This window comes from Rhinopithecus bieti, unplaced genomic scaffold (assembly GCF_001698545.2).
Source record: "Rhinopithecus bieti isolate Rb0 unplaced genomic scaffold, ASM169854v2 scaffold_4967, whole genome shotgun sequence".
NCBI classification, from domain to species: domain Eukaryota; kingdom Metazoa; phylum Chordata; class Mammalia; order Primates; family Cercopithecidae; genus Rhinopithecus; species Rhinopithecus bieti.
The window spans coordinates 1,410,836-1,428,616 of NW_016804726.1; the positions used below are offsets into that span (position 1 = coordinate 1,410,836).

A 17,781-nucleotide genomic window follows, 5' to 3' on the forward strand; every position below is an offset into this window, starting at 1 on the left:
GCGCCCGGCCTAATTTTGTATTTTAAAATAGAGACGGGTTTTGTCATGTTGGCCAGGCTGTTCTCAAACTCTTGACCTCGAGGGATCCACCTGCCTCAGCCCCCAAAGAGCTGGGATTACGGACATGAACCACTGCACCCAGCCTATTTCTTAACTGCAAAATGGAGACAATCCCTGTGAGGATGAACAATCCCTGTGAAAATTCAACAGGATGAGGAATGGTGGCTCACGTCCGTAATCCCAGCACTTTGAGAGGGAGGCCGAGGTGGGAGGACTGCTTGAGCCCAGGAGTTCAAGACCCTGTCCAATTAAAAAACAAAACGGAATAAATAAATAAATAAATAAATAAATAACTTCGGCGCGGCCCGGCACAGCGGACACCAGGACTCCAAGATGGCGTCAGTCGTATCAGTGAAGGACAAGAAACTTCTGGAGGTCAAACTGGGGGAGCTGCCACGCTGGATCTTGATGCGGGATTTCAGCCCTAGTGGCATTTTCAGAGTGTTTCAAAGAGGTTACTACCGGTACTACAAGTACATTGACGTGAGAAAAGGGAGCATCTCAGGGGTTACCATGGTGCTGGCATGCTATGTGCTCTTCAGCTACTGCCTTTCCTACAAGCATCTCAAGCAGGAGCGGCTCCGCAAATACTACTGAAGAGGACACACTCTACACCCCCCCACCCCATGACTTTGGCCCGAGCCCTTCCGTGAGGAACACAATCTCGATTGTTGCTGAATCCTTTCATATCCTGATGGGAATTAACCTCCAAATAAAAGATGACTGTTAAAAAAAATAACTTCACAAATATTCTGAGCTCACTTCAGCCCAGGGGCCTTGCCAGTTTCTGACATGAAGTACACGCTGGTGGGAGATGGTATAGAGAGATTTTGTTTCTCTCCTAGATGGGCAGCATTGATGGGCACAGGCCCTGGGAAGGGGAAAATATGGCTTGGGGCACTGGGAGATGGCAGAGCTCCTAAGGAAATCGGCCACTGCCAGAAGGGTGGCCTTCTCTGAGCTGGGCTGTCTTACTCTTAAAGCAGCTCCAGAATTGTCCAGCCCCAGAAAAGGGCTGAGAATCCAAGCACCAGGGTTTTGGATGGAACCTGGCTTAGGTGAGCTGTTATCCTTGCCCACATCTAAGGATCTAGTACTAAGGATCAAGTACTAGATCTAGAGCAGGCTGGAGGTTGCTCCCTCTCTCCTCACCACAGGAATAGGCAATTCCTAAAGAGTCATGAAGAAGGACCCCGTTCTCCAGGCTCTGCTCCCAGCCCTGGTGCCACCACCAACTGGCTAAGGGAACTGGAGTGGTTCCTAACTTCGTGGAACCTGTTTCCAGTGTAGAAAAGCATCTGGTGTAGCAGGCACAATGATGTATCCTGTGTTGATGGGATGGATAGGTGATCAGGAAGGGGCACCAGGACAGTTATGTCCATCGGAGGCTGTCACTGTAAGGAGGACCAATCATTTCTTGGAGTCTGTAAGGGCTGGGCCACTCCCATTCTCTCCATCCGAAAAGGGACCCCAGAAACCAAGCAAGCCAGGAGCAGGCAGAAGGCTGTTATATATCATGCTTTTAATACAAACTTAAAAAATCTGGAACAATAGAAACTGTACAGATTTGATCAATCTTTTTGTTTTGTTTTTAAACTAAAATCTCTAAACACACCAATGTCCCATTCCAAAATATTGCACAACATTCTGAATACAAAACCCTTGATTGTATTCCTCCTTCACTAAAGAAAAAAGTTCATGACCCTGCTCCCCGGGCTCCTCTCCAGGCTTGCCTCAATGCCCCCTTCCCATCCCTAGGGAGAAAACTAGAGAATCTATAACTCACTGCATTGAGAAAAAGACATCATTCTGGACTAACAGTTTCCATTCTTCACAAGATAATCCACCTTTTGATTTGTTCCTGGGAAAGAGGGATAGAGGATGGGGAAAGGGGAGAAAAGGTTTTATTCTCCTCTTTTTTTTTAAAGTTTGTTTTTCCTGAAAAAATATGTTTCTCTCATCTTAAGAAAAAATCTTGAAAAGAAAAAAATTATGTTTTTTACGTTAGAAATATACATATATTATATATACCTCTTACATTTTACAAATGTAGCAAATTATTCAATACAAACGGACACCAAAAAATGTAAAAAATAAAAAAAAGTTTTCCTACGAAACCAGGTAAATTAGTGCAGATTTCTGTTTTTGTTTTCTTAAAAAAAATAAAATTGAAGCAAAAATGCCTAGATTTGAGACAAGACGGACTGAACTGGGCCCAAGAGCGCAGCACTGGAGTCATGCTCCTGAACACACATTTTTCTTCGTATTTCAAAAGACACAAAGGGGTTGGTCTCCCCTCTCTCCCTACATGTGAGAAACAAGCTGACCTGGTGCGGGTGGGTGCCTGTGTGTGGCGATGGGAGGAGGGCTAGAAGGGGACGTAAGGCAGCATCCAACCTTTCCCAGAGAGAAGTTATCTGTTGGGCCTGTCACCTGTGTGGGAGCCAAGGATGAGGGGAAGGATGGCCCAGACTGGGCTGGCCCCTGAGAAGTCTAGGGGAACAGATGGTGCTGGGCTGAGAAGCCAGGACATTGCCTGCCGGGGGAGGTAGAGCTGGTGCACACTGCAGGGAGAGGAGGCTGGCAGTGCCGGCCTGGGCTGGACCCACTGCCATAGCAGTTGCCTACTTGGGGTCCCTGGGTAGGATGGAGTGGGTGGGGTGCCAGGGGCTTTGGTGCTTTCTGGCGATGGGACCCTGATGCCAAGTACCCCTCTTTGCAAAGAAGAAAAAGTTCATGACGCTGATCCCTTGGCTCCTGTTCATGCTTGCCTGGCCTCCTAGGGTTGGAGGAACAAGCCCTCTCCTGCAGAGGCAGGCGAGCAAGCGCTCTCCTATAATCCAACACATCAGGCGGGAGCCCGAGTCCCTGTCAGGACACCACTCTTCGCAGCATCAAGGTCCAGTGGGGTTGGGTCAGGGCAGTGAGAAGGGGTGGCAAGAGGTACCGAGAAGCTCTCAACCAGGCAGGGGCACAAATGCACTCAACACCTCCAACTAAGAGACGCAAAGTCTCAACTCCAGGCTCAGGGCTGCCCCGCACAGACACTGACTCTAAAACCCCACCCTGCCTCCCTGCCCACCCCCAAGGGTGCCCAGGTGAGCAGCTCCCGCTGGGCTAAGGTCACACAACAGGAGGGTGAAGTCCGGGGGCTTCTCATAGGCATCGGGGCTTGGGTATTCCCTCTGCCCTGCAGAGCTAACATTAGTATCTTTTTGGTCAAAAACACAAGTGCAGATCCTTCTGCAGTCTGCAAACCAGTTCCTTCTGCAGTGTTTTCCTCTGGGAGTGTCTTGGGCTCAGCCACAGTGGTGTCACCCCACCATGCACACTGCCCTGCAAAAGGACTGCCGATACCCCCAGCCCATTCCCCAGCCCCACATATAAATAAGCATTTGCTGCAACCCAGAATCACATCCAGAAGGGAAGTTTCACATGGCTTGGAATCCTTTAAAAAAGGACAGCAAACCAAACACACACACACACACACACACACACACACACACACACACCCCTCCCTACCCACAACCTCCAGCCTGGGGAAGAAGGGGCTGCATGAGGGAAAGGAAGGCCACACACATGATGATGGTCTGGGCCTGGAGGGAATGGTGGGGTGGGGCCATAGGACAGAGATGAAAGGAGTTTCACTAGACGAAGTGCTAATCTCCCTGTAGTCACAGACATCAGCTCTAGGCGGAGGGTGTCAAGTGGCCAGCCGGCAGCTCCCTGTGGCCCAGCCTGAAAGGGAGTGGGGACTGGGGTCAGACCTATTCAGGTGGCAGGGCCCGAGAAGGCCTGCTGAGGTTGGATGGCTTTGAGTGCGAGGATAGCTGGGTGACAGAGGCAGTGACACGGGCCAGCCTTTCCCTGTTCCAGGGAGGGTCAGGCTCCAGCTGCAGCTCTTTCTTCCCTGTGAGCTTGGACACACCAATCCTAAACTAGGAGTGTGAAGGAGGAAGGGAGGAGCAGGGAGCAGCAGTTCACATCTGGACCATTCTTAGCACAGGAAGCCACTCATTAAAGATGTTATATAGAAAACTACATGTAAGAAAAAAAAAAGAAAAAGAAATATAAAACCCAAACCAACCAAATAAATCACAGGCCGGTGGGTGAGCGGTAAGGGGTGAGTGAAACACACTTGGGTGCTTTGCGGGGCCCTCCCATTCCGTGCCTGGGCTGGATCTTTTTTCTAGAAGTGAGAGTGAGAAGATCGAAAATCTTTTGTACATTTTCTTTTCCTCTTTTTTTTGGCCTTTTCTTTCTCTTTTCTGTGGTCTTGGGTGCTTCTGGCCCCACGGGCAGGTAGACGGTCAGTTGGCCAGCACCACGGGCTGGAACGGCTGGCTGGGATACTGCATGGTGTTCAGGTTGTAGCTGAGGCCTTCCACAAAGGGTGTCTTCTCCAGGAAGAGGCTGTTGGCACCACCTCCAAATACCTGGGCCATGTCAAAGCTGCTGCTGTTGCAGGTGCCAGCCCCACTGCCTCCAAACGGGCCTGGGGTGCCACTGCCCTGGCCATCGGCCGCATCAAAGAAGAGGCTGGGCGAGCCACCACCGTTGTACACGAACTCCTTGGCATTGGGCGAGAGCTGGGACTGAGGGGCCGGGTTGGCCGTGATGAAGTTCAGTGAATGCATAGACAGAGAGAGGCTCTTGTGCTTCAGCAGGCTGTTGGTGGGTGAACGGGCCATGCGAGGCTGCTGTGGTGGCTGCTGGCCACCTGCCCCACTGCTGGCTACACCCCCGCCACTTGCTGCCCCGCCACCCTTCTTCATCTTAGTGGAGCCAAATTTGGTGGCAGCGAAGGAGGCAGTGGTGAAGGTGATGGGCTGAGCGGAGCGGGGAATGAAGGTAGGGCTGGGTGACTGGCCAAAGGATGGTGATGGGGAGTTGGACAGGGAGCTGTCCTGGCTGCCAACGGGCACGAACACCTGGGCGTCAGGGTTGAAGCTGCTCTTGATCTCCTTGTCCAGCTCTGGGGCACCACAACCCTCACTATCATCCAGGTACAGCACTTTCACAGCTCCCTTCTCACCAATCTGGTAGGACACCTCAAAGGGATCAATCCAGACACTCAGCTCCTCAGGCACATTGGCCCGCACATCTTCCACCGCCAGGCCACTCCGCTTGGCAGCCAGCTCCACCACGGGGTCCACCATCTCCCCAATGTGAACACAGCGGAAGCCAGAGCCCTTCAGGGGTTTTTCAGGGTACCAGTGGCCTTCATATTTATTTTTCAAAAGCCGCTCTAGCTCCTCCCCAAATAGGTCTGCCCGGCGCCGGGGCAGCTTGTTGTACAAGTAGGAGATGATAAAGTTCAGGGCCACTTTGATCTCTAGCTGCATGGTCCTTTCCTAGGCAGAGAATCAGCACAGGACACGTGTACAGCCTCGGGCTCCAGACGGCTCTGGGAAATGAGAGGCACCGTGAGAAAATATGCAGAAAGCTGGTGGTGACCAACAGCTAAGGATAGATAGAAAAGCACCAACTTTGGATCACACTAGAACCAGGAGCCTATTTCTGCCCCACCAGTGGCTAATGTCTGACTGCGGGCCCTAGTTTCCTCCTTAGTAACATGAGGCCATCATGAAGTTGTTAGTTCGAGGATATAAACTGCCTCACAATGTACCTGGCAATTAAAGGTAATTGATAAAGTTAGCTACTGTTGGCTGGGCATGGTGGCTCATGCCTGTAAGCCCAGCACTTTGGGAGGCCGAGACAGGTAGATCACAAGGTCAAGAGATTGAGACCATCCTGGCCAACATAGTGAAGCCCCAACTCTACTAAAAATATAAAAATTAGCTGGGCATGGTGGCAGGCGCCTGGAGTCCCAGCTACTTGGGAGGCTGAGGCAGGAGAATCGCTTCAACCCAGGAGGCAGAGGTTGCAGTGAGCTGAGATCATGCCACTGCACACCAGCCTGGCGACAGAGCGAGACTCTATCTCAAAAAAAAAAAAAAAAAAAAAGCTACTATTTTTAAGTAATTCTAAAGACATAGGGAAGCTGTGTTTTCCACCATCTTGAGAATTCAGGTCACTGTATGAATGACACTAAAAAAATCAAGTCCCTAAATCAGGTGAAGAAGAGAAGGCTCTTGCTGTCTCTGCAATATCTTGGTGAAGTCGTGCCCCCAAACTGTCATAAACTAAGATGTAAGTTTAAAATCTTTGGTGGTTCTCCTTAAATGAAAAGGAATACAGGTCACTGAACAGGAAAGAGCACTGCCAATTTTTCACTGGGGGCCTGGACTCCAGTCACATCCATCTGTCATCATGGGCCCCATGGGTGTGTATGCTGTCTGGCTCAGTCTGGGCTTGCAGAACTGATTGAAGAACTCCGGCCGGGTGCAGTGGCTTACGCCTGTAATCCTAGCACTTTGGGAGGCCAAGGCGGGTGGATCACCTGAGGTCAGGAGTTTGAGACCAGCCTGACCAACATGGAGAAACCCTGTCTCTACTAAAAATACAAAAAATTAGCCAAGCGTGGTGGTGCATGCCTGTAATCCCAGCTACTCAGGAGGCTGAGGTAGGAGAATCGCTTGAACCCGGGAGGCGGAGGTTGCGGTGAGCCGAGATCGCGCCATTGCACTCCAGCCTGGGCGACAAGAGTGAAACTCCGTCTCAAAAAACAAAACAAAACAAAAAAAGAGTAAGACAAGAGCATGAGCCCCAGGAAAAAGGCAAGACCTGTCACAATCAGAGATGTGGACCAACAAGGGAACTGCTGACTGGGGGCTGCCATAGGGAAGCAGAAAAATGGAGAGAGAAGTTTCTGGTGAGAGTGTAAGTGATGAGGGTGGCAGAGGAAAGAAATTTTCCATCACCCTGCAGCCTCCAGCAGGGACCCATCATCACTCAGTCTCCCAGGGACTGTCTGACCACCTGTCCTCGGCAGCAGATCAGATTTATCAAGTGTTTTGAGATCCCTGAAGAGAAGGCAGCCCAAGATAAACACCAGATTGTTATTTTGGGATTCTCTCACAGCCAGATCCCACTGAGGTCAAAAAGGTTTATTCCCTCGGCCTGGGCCAGCCTCATGTCTCAGGAAGATGATCTGTGAGGTCCTGAGAGCCAGTGATCCTAATCTCATTTTCTCCAAAAGAGCAGCTCCGGGGCTCATGCTGGGGGAGAAACTGAACTGAAAGAGCCCTCTGAGGGGAGGCAGCGCCAGAACATGTTCCGAGCCAGACCTCTGGGCAAAGCTGTGCTGCTGAGCTAAACACAGAGACATGACTTCTCCATGGACTGTCAAGGGCATCTTCTGTCCTGTGAAAGACTCGGAGCTGGATTTTGATTCAAATCCTTTCTGGATCCAGCTTTAAGTATCCAGGTGCTAATTTCAGGCTTGGGGATTTTGAGTTTCCTAAACACCTGCCCCAACACATTTCCCTGTAATTCTCACGCCTGGGTCCATGGCTCTTAAGGGGTATTTAATTTAATTTAATTTTACTTTATGTATGTATGTATGTATGTATGTATGTATGTATGTATATATTTTGAGACTGAGTCCGTATGTATGTATGTATGTATGTATGTATGTAGAGACTGGGTCTCATTCTATCGCCCAGGCTGGAGTGCAGTGTATTTATATATGTATGTATATATGTATGTATTTTGAGACTGAGTCTCATTCTATTGCCCAGGCTGGAGTGAAGTGGCACGATCTTGGCTTACTGCAAACTCCACCTCCCAGGTTCAAGTGATTCTCATGCCTCAGCCTCCTGAATGGCTGGGACTATAGGTGCCTGCCACCACACCCAGCTAATTTTTGTACTTTTAGTGGAGATGCGGTTTCACCATATTGGCCAGGCTGGTCTCAAACTCCTAACCTAAAGTGATTTGCCTGCCTTGGTCTCCCAAAGTGCTGTGATTACAGGCATGAGTCAACACACACAGCCTTAAGGGGCATTTTGGGGACTAAATCCTCAGAAAAAGATTTCTGGGGTGAATGTATCAGAGAAGACTCACTGGGTCAATCTGGAGCAGCATGACAGTTGCTAAATCTAGTTAACTCTCATTTCAGGTCTGAGGAACAGAGACGGTCACATGGGACTCAGCAGAGGTGCCACAACTATGCCTCTCCCAAACCTTCCACAAGAACACTCAGGACTCAGAATACCCTGGTTTCCCTCTTTTCCCAGCCTTTTCCTTAAAGACTTCATCTCTAAGTTTCTTCATACGTCTATGTTTTTCTTTTTCTTTTTTTTCCTCTGTCACCCAGGCTAGGGTGCAGTGGAAGGATCACAGCTCACTGCAGCCTCCACCTCCCTGGGCTCAGGTGATCCTCCCACTTCAGCCTCCAAGTAGCTGGGACTACAGGCGTGCACCACCACACACGGCTTTTTTTTTTTTTTTTTTTTTGCGAGATGGAGTCTCATTCTGTCACCCAAGCTGGAGTGCAGTGGCGTGATCTTGGCTCACTGCAACCTCTGCCTCCTGGGTTCAACCAATTCTCCCCCTTCAGCCTACTGAGTAGCTGGGATTACAGGCATCCACCACCACACCTAGCTAATTTTTGTATTTTGAGTACACACAGGGTTTCATCACGTTGGTCAGGCTGCTCTTGAACTCCTGGCCTCAAGTGATCCACAAGCTTCAGCCTCCCAAACCGGTGGGATTACAGGCATGAGCCACCACATACGGCCTCATGTTTCTTTTGTATTTTTATGTAGAGATGGGGTTTCACCATGTTGCCCAGGCTGTTCTTGAACTCCTGCGCTCAAGTGATGCACGTGCCTCAGTCTTAAATGTCTATTAATGATCAATACAGATCAAATTCAGGCTCTTTTGAGCATAAAAAGGAAGAATACTAGAGGCCGGGCACGGTGGCTCATGCCTGTAATCCCAGCACTTTGGGAGGCCGAGGTGGGCGGATCATGAGGTCAGGAGATTGAGACCATCCTGCCTAACACGGTGAAACTCCGTCTCTATAAAAATACAAAAATTAGCCAGGCGTGGTGGTGGGCACCTGTAGTCCCAGCTACTAGGGAGGCTGAGGCAGGAGAATGGCATGAACCCAGGAGGCGGAGGTTGCAGTGAGCCGAGATCGTGCCATTGCACTCCAGTCTGGGCAACAGAGCAAGACTCTATCTCAAAAAAAAAAAGTAAGAATAGTAGAAAGAATAAAAAGGGCTTTCTGTTTATAAGGATCAGGCTCATCAGCAGATACAAAGCTGCCCACCAGAACCATGGGCCTTTCTTCAGGAACAGAGGTCTGAAGGACCACGTGGTCCATAGAGGTGTCCAACAAGGAGCAGACTAAAAAGTTCTGAAGAGCCAGGTGCGGTGGCTCACACCTGTAATCCCAGCACTTCGGGAGGCCGAGGCAGGTGGATCACTTGAGGCTAGGAATTCAAGACCAGCCTGGCCAACATGGCGAAACCCCGTCTCTACTAAAAACACAAATATTAGCCGGGCATGGTGGCTCATACCTGTAATCCCAGCACTTTGTGAGCCTGAGGTGGGCAGATCACAAGGTCAGGAGTTAGAGACCAGCCTGACCAACATGGTGAAACCTTGTCTCTACTAAAAATAAAAAATTAGCCAGGTGTGGTAGCATGCACCTATAACCTCAGCTACTCAGGAGGCTGAGGCAGGAGAATTGCTTGAACCCGGGAGGCGGAAGTTGCAGTGAGCCAAGATCGCGCCACTGCACTCCAGTCTGAATGAAAAAGTGAAATTTTGCCTCCAAAAAAAAAAAAAAAAAAGTTGTGAGGCAAGTTGATACTGGTTCCCTAGAATGGAACCTGGTGTTAAAGACAGTGCTTCCAAAGTATTTTTGAAATCTAAAACAGACTGGTCAACATATGATACTTCTCCCAAGGCACCACATGGCCTCTTAAAATGCACCTCTTGGTATTCCACTGAGAGCAAAGGGCTTCTACACCTTTCCAGGCCTCCTCAAACCTGGCTGCATAATTGCCTTCAAGTTAACTACTCCTGAACAGTTTGGCCTCAAAATGAGAGCATTTTAAATGCAGGCCAAAGTCATTGGGAAATAAGCCTCCCACCCCAAAATACAATAGAACCACTGTCATCAGCCCTGCCTAGCTAACCATTTTCTGCAGCATAAGCAACTAAAGCTGCACACCAATTTATACCTCAGTGATGTTGCCGCACAAATAAGGAAGCATATAATGCCACCTTTGCCTCTTTAATTAGAGAACAGGCTGGACCAGATGGCTGTGGGGTGGAACCTTATAAAAATGATGGACAACCAGAATGAGATTTTCTGCTCTATCAGCTCAGGCTCTAATTTTGACTGCAAGAAGCTTATGGAACAGAGGATTAAAGCACTGGTGCTGGCTTGTCTTTAGCTAAAGATAGGAGTGGCCATTCAGAGGAGTTTGTTCATTTTTTAAAAAAGCTACGAACAAATTCTAGTGCTTATATATAAAATATTTATGTATTATAATATTATAGTAAAATTAGAAACCTTAGAAATAACTACCTGTCAATAAAGGGAACAAGTAAAGGGATTCGCTTAAGTGGCTGCAGAGTATGCTAAGATCTTTTCCAACCCCAGTGTAGGCACAAACAGCCAAAAAGGGAGCAAGAAGAATAAAAATCTCCCTTTTGTCAACCTATTAAAAAGGGCAAATACGAGAGCAAAATTCTGTCCAATTTCACTAAGAATCTTACCCTCACTTGTTTACTAACAGCAGCAAAGTTAACCTGGATTCTGATCCCTTGTGCTGACTTGCGTTTTAAAGAGTAGGTGCCTAGGAGAAAGACGACGAGGGAACTAGGGCGTGAAGCTCGAAAGAAGCCTCAGTCAGTGCAGATTCCAGAGAGAACTTCTGACAAAAATGTGAGGAAAGTGTGTGTGTGTGCGCGCGCGCGCCTGCCTGCTCTAATGTCAGAAGCACAGGAAGACTTTTGGCTTCCCCCCAGCCCGCCCCCGAGACGGAGTCTTGCTCTGTAGCCCAGAGTTGGAGGGCAATGGCGCCATCTTGGCTCACTGCAACCTCCGCCTCCCGGGTTCAGCCAACTCTCCTGCCTCAGCCTCCCGAGTAGCTGGGATAACAGGCGCTCAGGACCACGCCCAGCTAAGTTTTGTATCTTTAGTAGAGACGGGGCTTCACCATGTTGGCCAGGCTGGTCTCGAACTCCTGACCTCGTGACCCGCTCACCTCGGCCTCCCAAAGTGTTGGGATTACAGGCGTGAGCCATGGCCTAGCCAGATTTTTTTTTTTTTTTTGAGATGGAGTTTCACTCTTGTTGCCCACGCTGGAGTGCAGGGGCGTGATCTCGGCTCACTGCAACCTCCGCCTCCCGGGTTCAAGCGATTCTCCTGCCTCAGCCTCCCGAGCAACTGGGATTACAGGAATGCGCCACCACGCCCGGCTAATTTTGTATTTTTAGTAGAGACGGGCTTTCTCCATGTTGGTCAGGCTGGTCTCGAACTCCCGACCTCAGGTGATCCGCTGCCCGCCTCAGCCTCCCAAAGTGTTGGGATTACAGGCGTGAGCCATAGCACCTGGCCGGAAGATTTTTTAGAAAGAAAATTCTGTTTCAAAGAGGGAAAGGGGGGATAATGGTGATGGAATCCACTGAGCCCCAAACCTAAAAAAATATTCAGACACCTCTAAGTCTTAAACGTGCAAACTGTCCTACAGTGACGGACTACAGGACTCAACTGAGCGTGCAGGGCCAGTAGGTGTCACAGACCGGGTGGATGCCCGGGGAGTGAGAGCCAAACGCAGGCAGCTCCTCTCCTTGGTAAGACACGGGATCCGCCCCAACTCACTGGTCCCAGAGGCAGCGGCCCAGACGGGCGGGTGTGGATTGAAAGGCTTCCAGGACTGGTGCCGACTGACTGCACCACCACACCCAGTCTCACATCATCTACCCCAGACATAGACCGGTCAACTCTAGGTCTGACTACAAGGACCGTTTCGGCTAAGAAGACCCTTTCTAGGGCACTCCATGATCCTGAGAAGCCAGGAAAACTCGACTCAACCCAAACGTAGGTGGAGAGGCCGGCGGTGAGGGCGCGCTCTGCACTCTGGGAATTGTAGTCCTCGAACGCCTCCGGAACAGGCGGTAGCGAGTGACCTACTTTCCCTGCACACTACACTTCCCTGAGTACTTTGCGAAGGCCCAAGTGGCCGCAATACGCATGCCCAGTAAGGGGAGCGGACCAAGGGTCGAAGAGCCCAGGAAAAGTTTCCGATGCACATGCGCGCTGTGGCGGGCCGGCGCCCCCCTCCCATCGCCTAGTACATTTCATATAGATTCTACCCCAAAGGCCTACTCCCCGTATTGTATGGCCCCACCACATCCTCTAGGCTTTACGAGAGCATAACTTTCCCACCTTTCCCTTCATCGCCTTCCATCACTGTTGAAACTAGGACCTGCTTCTAATGAGCTTTTTCTGGGTGAAAGGGGTGGGCTGGCTTAGATAAGGTCACGACCCCCTTTCCCGCACTCAATCTGAATTCCAGGGCCTGGGCGGTCCGTGTGGGGTTGCTGGATGGACGGTGGATTCAAAGGGAAACGGGTCTTTTTCACTTAATGCCTAGCGGACTCGGCTCCAGCGCCCCAACAGCCAGGAAAGGAGAGGCAGGAATCAAACCCAGTTCTCCCGTCCTCCCGGCCAAAGAAATTTCCAGTCAAGCTGTGGGGAGGCGCCAGGCCAAGGCCAGCAGGGCCCAAGCCTCACCCCATTTCTAATCCAAGTCTGAGTAACCAGATCCGGGAGAGGGAAATAGGAAAAGGTTCCCAGGCAGAGAAGAAAAAGCTGTACACCTGACATCTGAGCATCTTCTCATACTAAAATTCTGTGTCTCCTCCCATTGCAAGGTCTGCTCTACGACCAGACTTACCAGATCTTCGGCAAGCTCCCCTACTGGGTGTTAAACCTCCTTAATCCTTCCTCCCACACAAGCTTCTTTCCCCTATGCTTCACGGAGGAACGGGGGCAGAAGCCCAAGAAAGAAATAGGATTGTTTTTCTGCCGGAAAATCAGAGTTGAAGGACCCATTCCCAGGGTAGGGTGGGTAAGAAGGAGAAAAAGACCCTTTAGATACGGAGTAGCACCAGAGACTGGCCTCCACCGGTCCCAAGCTGAAGCTTGCTGTGAGGGGTTCTGGTTTCTCCTGGGGGAGGGAGAGGGCCTGCCGGCTGTGCCTCCTCTCTGCACCCTCCTTCCCCTCCCAGATTTCTGGTGGTCAAGGGCACAGTTCATCCTCTGGACAGGAGGGGAAGGAGTTTGGGGATAGGGCCCCACCTCGCAGGCACCTTACCAAGATAAGCAGAATCCACTCACTGGCACTGCTCTAAGGGTACTTTTTTCTGCCCAATTTTCCATTAAAACACTGAAGAGTATAAAGAGCTCAAGCCGAAATGGTGAACTCTGGCTCAGTGGCCCAAGGACAATCTCCACTGACCTGTCCCCTCGCCAAAGGGGGTGTCCAACCTCCACCCTTCAGGCTCCACAGAGCCAGAAATAGAGCCTATTAACAATTACCACCCCCCTTCCCTGCACACGGGAAAAGAAGCAGAAAAACAAGGCCTGGATCCCCTTCCTTCCTCGGATTTATTTAACGGTGGGGGAGTTATGTTTCTTTGAAGAACAAGGAAGATCTAGCGAGTAGCTGGGATATAAAGAACTGGGGGAGGCGGGGAAGGGAGGAAATGCCCCCACCCAGGAGAGGGCCACTCTTGGAACTGGGAGAAAAGGGAGCTCTTGGGCACCCCAGGAGCAGAGATGGCGTGAGAAGAGGAGCAGGGGAAAGTGGGATCTAGAGGGAAGCTGGATGGCGAAAGAAAATGCTGGCCAGGCGGGAGGGAGCGGCAGCAACGTGGAGAATCCAGCAAAGCGTGAGTGGGGCGGGGTGGGAGAGGCAGTTCGGCCGGCTGGGTCTCGGGGCGGGCCCCCCGCCCGCACACCCCCCAACTCACTCACTCGGGTCTCCGCGGCGGCGGGGCGCTCTGCCGGCCGCAGGGCGGCTTCTCCCTCCAGGGTGGTCCTGAGCACCGGGCGGAGGTCGCTCTCCCTTCCTTCCCGGGCGCCGCTGGGCCGGGGGGCCGAGGTCCTTTTCGTCGTTGAGGGTTGGGGGACGAAGCAGGGGGCTATGGACTATGACTCTCAAGAATTTCTTTCAGCTCTTAGGAGGTCGGGCTCCGCGGCTGGGGGCCGGAGGGCGGGCGAGCGGGCGGACCAGCCGCGACGACGCGGGGATGGCGGACCGGAGGGTGGTTCGTGTCGCGGAACGGAAGACGGTCTGGGCTGTCGCCGGCGGGCGGTCCTGCCCTTCTGGCCCCGCGTCGCCCGAGCCACTGACTCGCCTCCGCCAACAACCCGCACCTTCCCGCGCCCCGGCCCGAAGTGAGCAAAGTCAATGAAAAGTTTCACCCTTAGCAACCCTGCGCACGGATCCGGCTTCCCCACCCCTGCGTGATGCGTCCCTCCGCCCTGCAGGGGCGGGGCCGGGGCCCGGCCGGGACTACTTCCCAACCAGCCCCGCGCCTCAGCTCGCTGGAGCTGCGCGGACCAGCTCCCAGGCCCTTCTGTGCTCGCAGGTGTTGCGTGCAGCTTCCCCTCGTACCCTCCCCGTCACAGCGCCGCGCCGCACTCCTTTCCTTCATTCCCATACCACTCTCTGAACTTGTGCGCATCGTGTAGGTGTTCTCCAGGAGCGCAACGTGAGGGCTGGGGGCGACCTGGGACCGGGTTGCTCACGGGCCGAGCACAGTGCACTCTCCCTTTAGTTGTGTTTGGGGGACGAGTATCGCGGGGAGGGGAGGGCGTCGCCTTGCCCTCTGGAACCCCCCGCTGAGTCGTCCGCCCTGCACCTGCCTCGGCGCCCAGGGTCCGGACGTTTGCCCAAGCCGTTTCCCGGGGCCTTCCCTCCTGCTCCGAGCGTCTGGCCGTGTCCACGGCGATCCCATCGCCCCAGTTACGGCCTCTGCGGGAGGGGGAGCCGAGGGGACGACGCGGGCTCCGGAAACGTTTCGGACTCGTTTCGGGCAGGCCTGAGTCTTCCGAGCGCCTTGTGCTTCCTCGGGGGACTCAACGTCGAAAGAAAGGCGAGGGGGACTCTGGGGCCTGGGCCACGCTGTGCGGGAGTAAGAGGAGGCGAGGATGAGGCTGCCGGCCATGAAACGAGCCGAGCGCCACAATGGACCTTCCCCTCACCGTCTCTGGCTCCGGCTCTGCGAGGGCGCGCGGGCGCAGCTCCCCTCCCAACTCTTGTTTGCTCTCTCTGGCCAGCGACCCCAGTGTGGGGCACGCGGGAGAACCCCATTTCTTCTAGTCACAGTCCCGCCGGCGTGGGATAGTCCCTGACCGTGCAACGGGCGCAAGGCTCGCACCCACTACGGCCCCTCGAGCGGCGGAGCAAGGCTCCGCGAACCCGGGTCGGGGCGCGCCAGGCCCGCGCGCTGAGGCCCCCTGCCCCGGCTCTGGCCACGCGGGCTGCTCTGCCTCTTTGTGACTGTGCGGGACACAGAACCAGGGATAGGGAGGGTCGTCTTCTGCTGTCACAGGCGGACAGGAGTGCCGGAAGATGCAGTCTGGAGCCACCGGGGGACTATGAGTGAGGTCTTCTCCCCTGTCCCTCCTTAGCTCGCCCATTTCCCAGTTCTCCCCTCCCGCCCCCACCTTTTTTGTCATGCCAGACAGTTCCGGCCCAGCAGCAGCCGCCAACCCCACTTTGGGTGGCGAGATCCGAAAGTTTCCAGTTTGCTTTTTTTTTTCTTGATCGCTTTTTTTGGCAAGGGCGGAGAGCACCGGTAGCGTGGGGGTTTTAAATGCGCTTTCCCTGAATGCAACAGAGACAGGCCGAGCTGGAGGGCAAACTCCACCGGGACAGGGAGGCGGGAGGGAGCCTGAGCGCCCCCCCATCCCCCACACTTCTGAGCGCCGCAACCCCGGGGGCACCTCCAGGGACTACTTGCTTTGTGCGTCAGCGAGTGACAGCGTCACACACACGCCCCCTCCCGCACAGCCCCGCTGCACCCTCCCTTTCCTCCTACCCTTCCCTTCTCTCTTTTCCCCTAGATCTTCCACCAGGCAGAGAGGCTCAGCCGACCCACACGCTCCCAGAGCACTGAAAGCTAAAAATATAGCAGGCGTGTTAGCAACAGCCTTCCCATTGGTCGGGGGAAAGGGAGAAGCGGTGTCTGATTGGGTTTAGGATCCAGCCGCTAAGACTGGGCCCTTGAGAGTGTGCGTTTGCGCCCGCAGGCAAGGCACGGGATGCTGGTATTCGTAGTCATTAAGGCAGCCATGAAATTAGGTGGGTTTACATCCCAGTTCTGCTACCTACTGTGTGATCTTGATTTAATGCAAAACGCTTGACATCACCAAACCTCAGTTTCCTCATCTATAAAATGGAGCTCGTGTAGGGGATTAAATATGATGCTGTATGTAAAGCCTGGCTCAAATCGTTGCTATTCTTAAAGTTTAGTGTTTGGGCCAAATTGCCTCTGCATATCCTGCATATCCTGTGCTCAGTATGGTGTGCGCTCTCCAATGTGGAACTTCTGACAAAGGTAAAGGTGAAGGTGAGCTGAAGCGAGCTGTCCTACGGCATCTTAGGAGGGACAGCTGGAGTATATATAAGCAGTTAAAGGGTAGACGTCTTCTACCATTCCGGACAGGCTGAGGGAGGGCGGACTGAACCCTTAGAAGGAAGGCCATGAATTTCTGCGTGTTTGTGCATTTAATAGAATCTCTTCTGCAACGCTGGAAAGATACCAGCCCTGAGCAGCAGCAGCAGCATTAGAATGAAATGAGAAATCCAGACTCCTTGGTGGGAGCTCTGGGTAAAAGGTTAGCATGTAAGTAGGAAAAGATAAAATAGAGGGGAAAAAAGGTAACCACCCTTCTCAACTGCTGATGTCTCTATCATTTGGTGAGGAAGAAGTTTTTTTTTTTTTTCCTTTCCAGTGTGTGATTACATCTTGCCAGGGCTTAATTGTGAGCTGAATGCCTACTCAGGCATTCCAGATTCCCCTCCCATTTTGAATAATCATATGTTGACAGGCATGCACCGTGCTTGCAAAAGGGTGAGCTCCGTGAGCAAGCAAGTTAGGCAGGGAGAAGGTGGGGGCACATCCCCTGTCTGAGAGTAAGCAAGATGTGGCGCCATGACAAGTCAGGCTGGTCATAATTGGCCCCACTTAACTCGCATAGATGCATCACCCTTTCATACACACTCCAGGGCAAGAAATTTCGTATTGTTTCTTTGAAGTTATCCAAGAAAATAGTTCCTCAATTTGATTTCTTCAGCAGATGTAAAGACAGAAACTGGTTTTGGGGAAGCGTGGTTGCCTACTTAAGAAAAATGATTTTTTTAAAAAAAATTATTTATTGTTCATTTATTATTTATTTTGAGACAGAGTCTTGCTCTGTTGCTCAGGCTGGAGTCCAGTGGCGTGATTTCAGCTCACTGCAACCTCCACCTCCTGGTTTCAAGTGATTGTCCTGCCTCAGCCTCCTGAGTAGCTGGGATTAGAGGCATGTACCACCACACCTGGCTAATTTTTGTATTTTTAGTAGAGTCGGGGTTTCACCATGTTGGTCAGGCTGGTCTCGAACTTCTAACCTCAAGCACTTGGCTTCCCGAAGTGCTTGGATTACAGGCATAAGCCACCATGCCCAGCTGACAAATGATTTTTTATATATTCACCAATACTGTGAAGTCTAGTAAACAAGGTAAGTAAACCTGTCTTGCTAAGATGCTAAAATGCAGTGTTCAAAGAAAGTAACAT

General features: G+C 52.0%; 1 protein-coding gene and 1 pseudogene across 3 annotated transcripts; one reads left to right on the forward strand and one right to left on the reverse strand.

The window, feature by feature from the left end:
• The first annotated feature begins 328 nt into the window (after window positions 1-328).
• On the forward strand, window positions 329-796 carry LOC108528476 (ATP synthase subunit f, mitochondrial pseudogene; annotated as a pseudogene). Its single transcript, XR_001885168.1, has one exon. The product of XR_001885168.1 is annotated as an ATP synthase subunit f, mitochondrial pseudogene (transcript).
• A 767-nt stretch (window positions 797-1,563) lies between these two features.
• Window positions 1,564-16,029, reverse strand: TOB2 (transducer of ERBB2, 2). Of its 2 annotated transcripts, none has more exons than XM_017870289.1 (2): window positions 13,970-16,029; window positions 1,564-5,467 (listed from the first exon to the last, which is right to left on the reverse strand). In XM_017870289.1, the coding sequence occupies exon 2, from the start codon at window positions 5,403-5,405 to the stop codon at window positions 4,371-4,373; it is 1,035 nt and encodes a 344-aa protein (XP_017725778.1). In that variant the 5' UTR covers window positions 5,406-5,467; window positions 13,970-16,029; the 3' UTR covers window positions 1,564-4,370. The 2 variants fall into 2 exon arrangements, with proteins under 2 accessions (XP_017725778.1, XP_017725779.1); XM_017870290.1 differs by having other exon boundaries at window positions 13,966-16,029.
• Window positions 16,030-17,781: the final 1,752 nt, after the last annotated feature.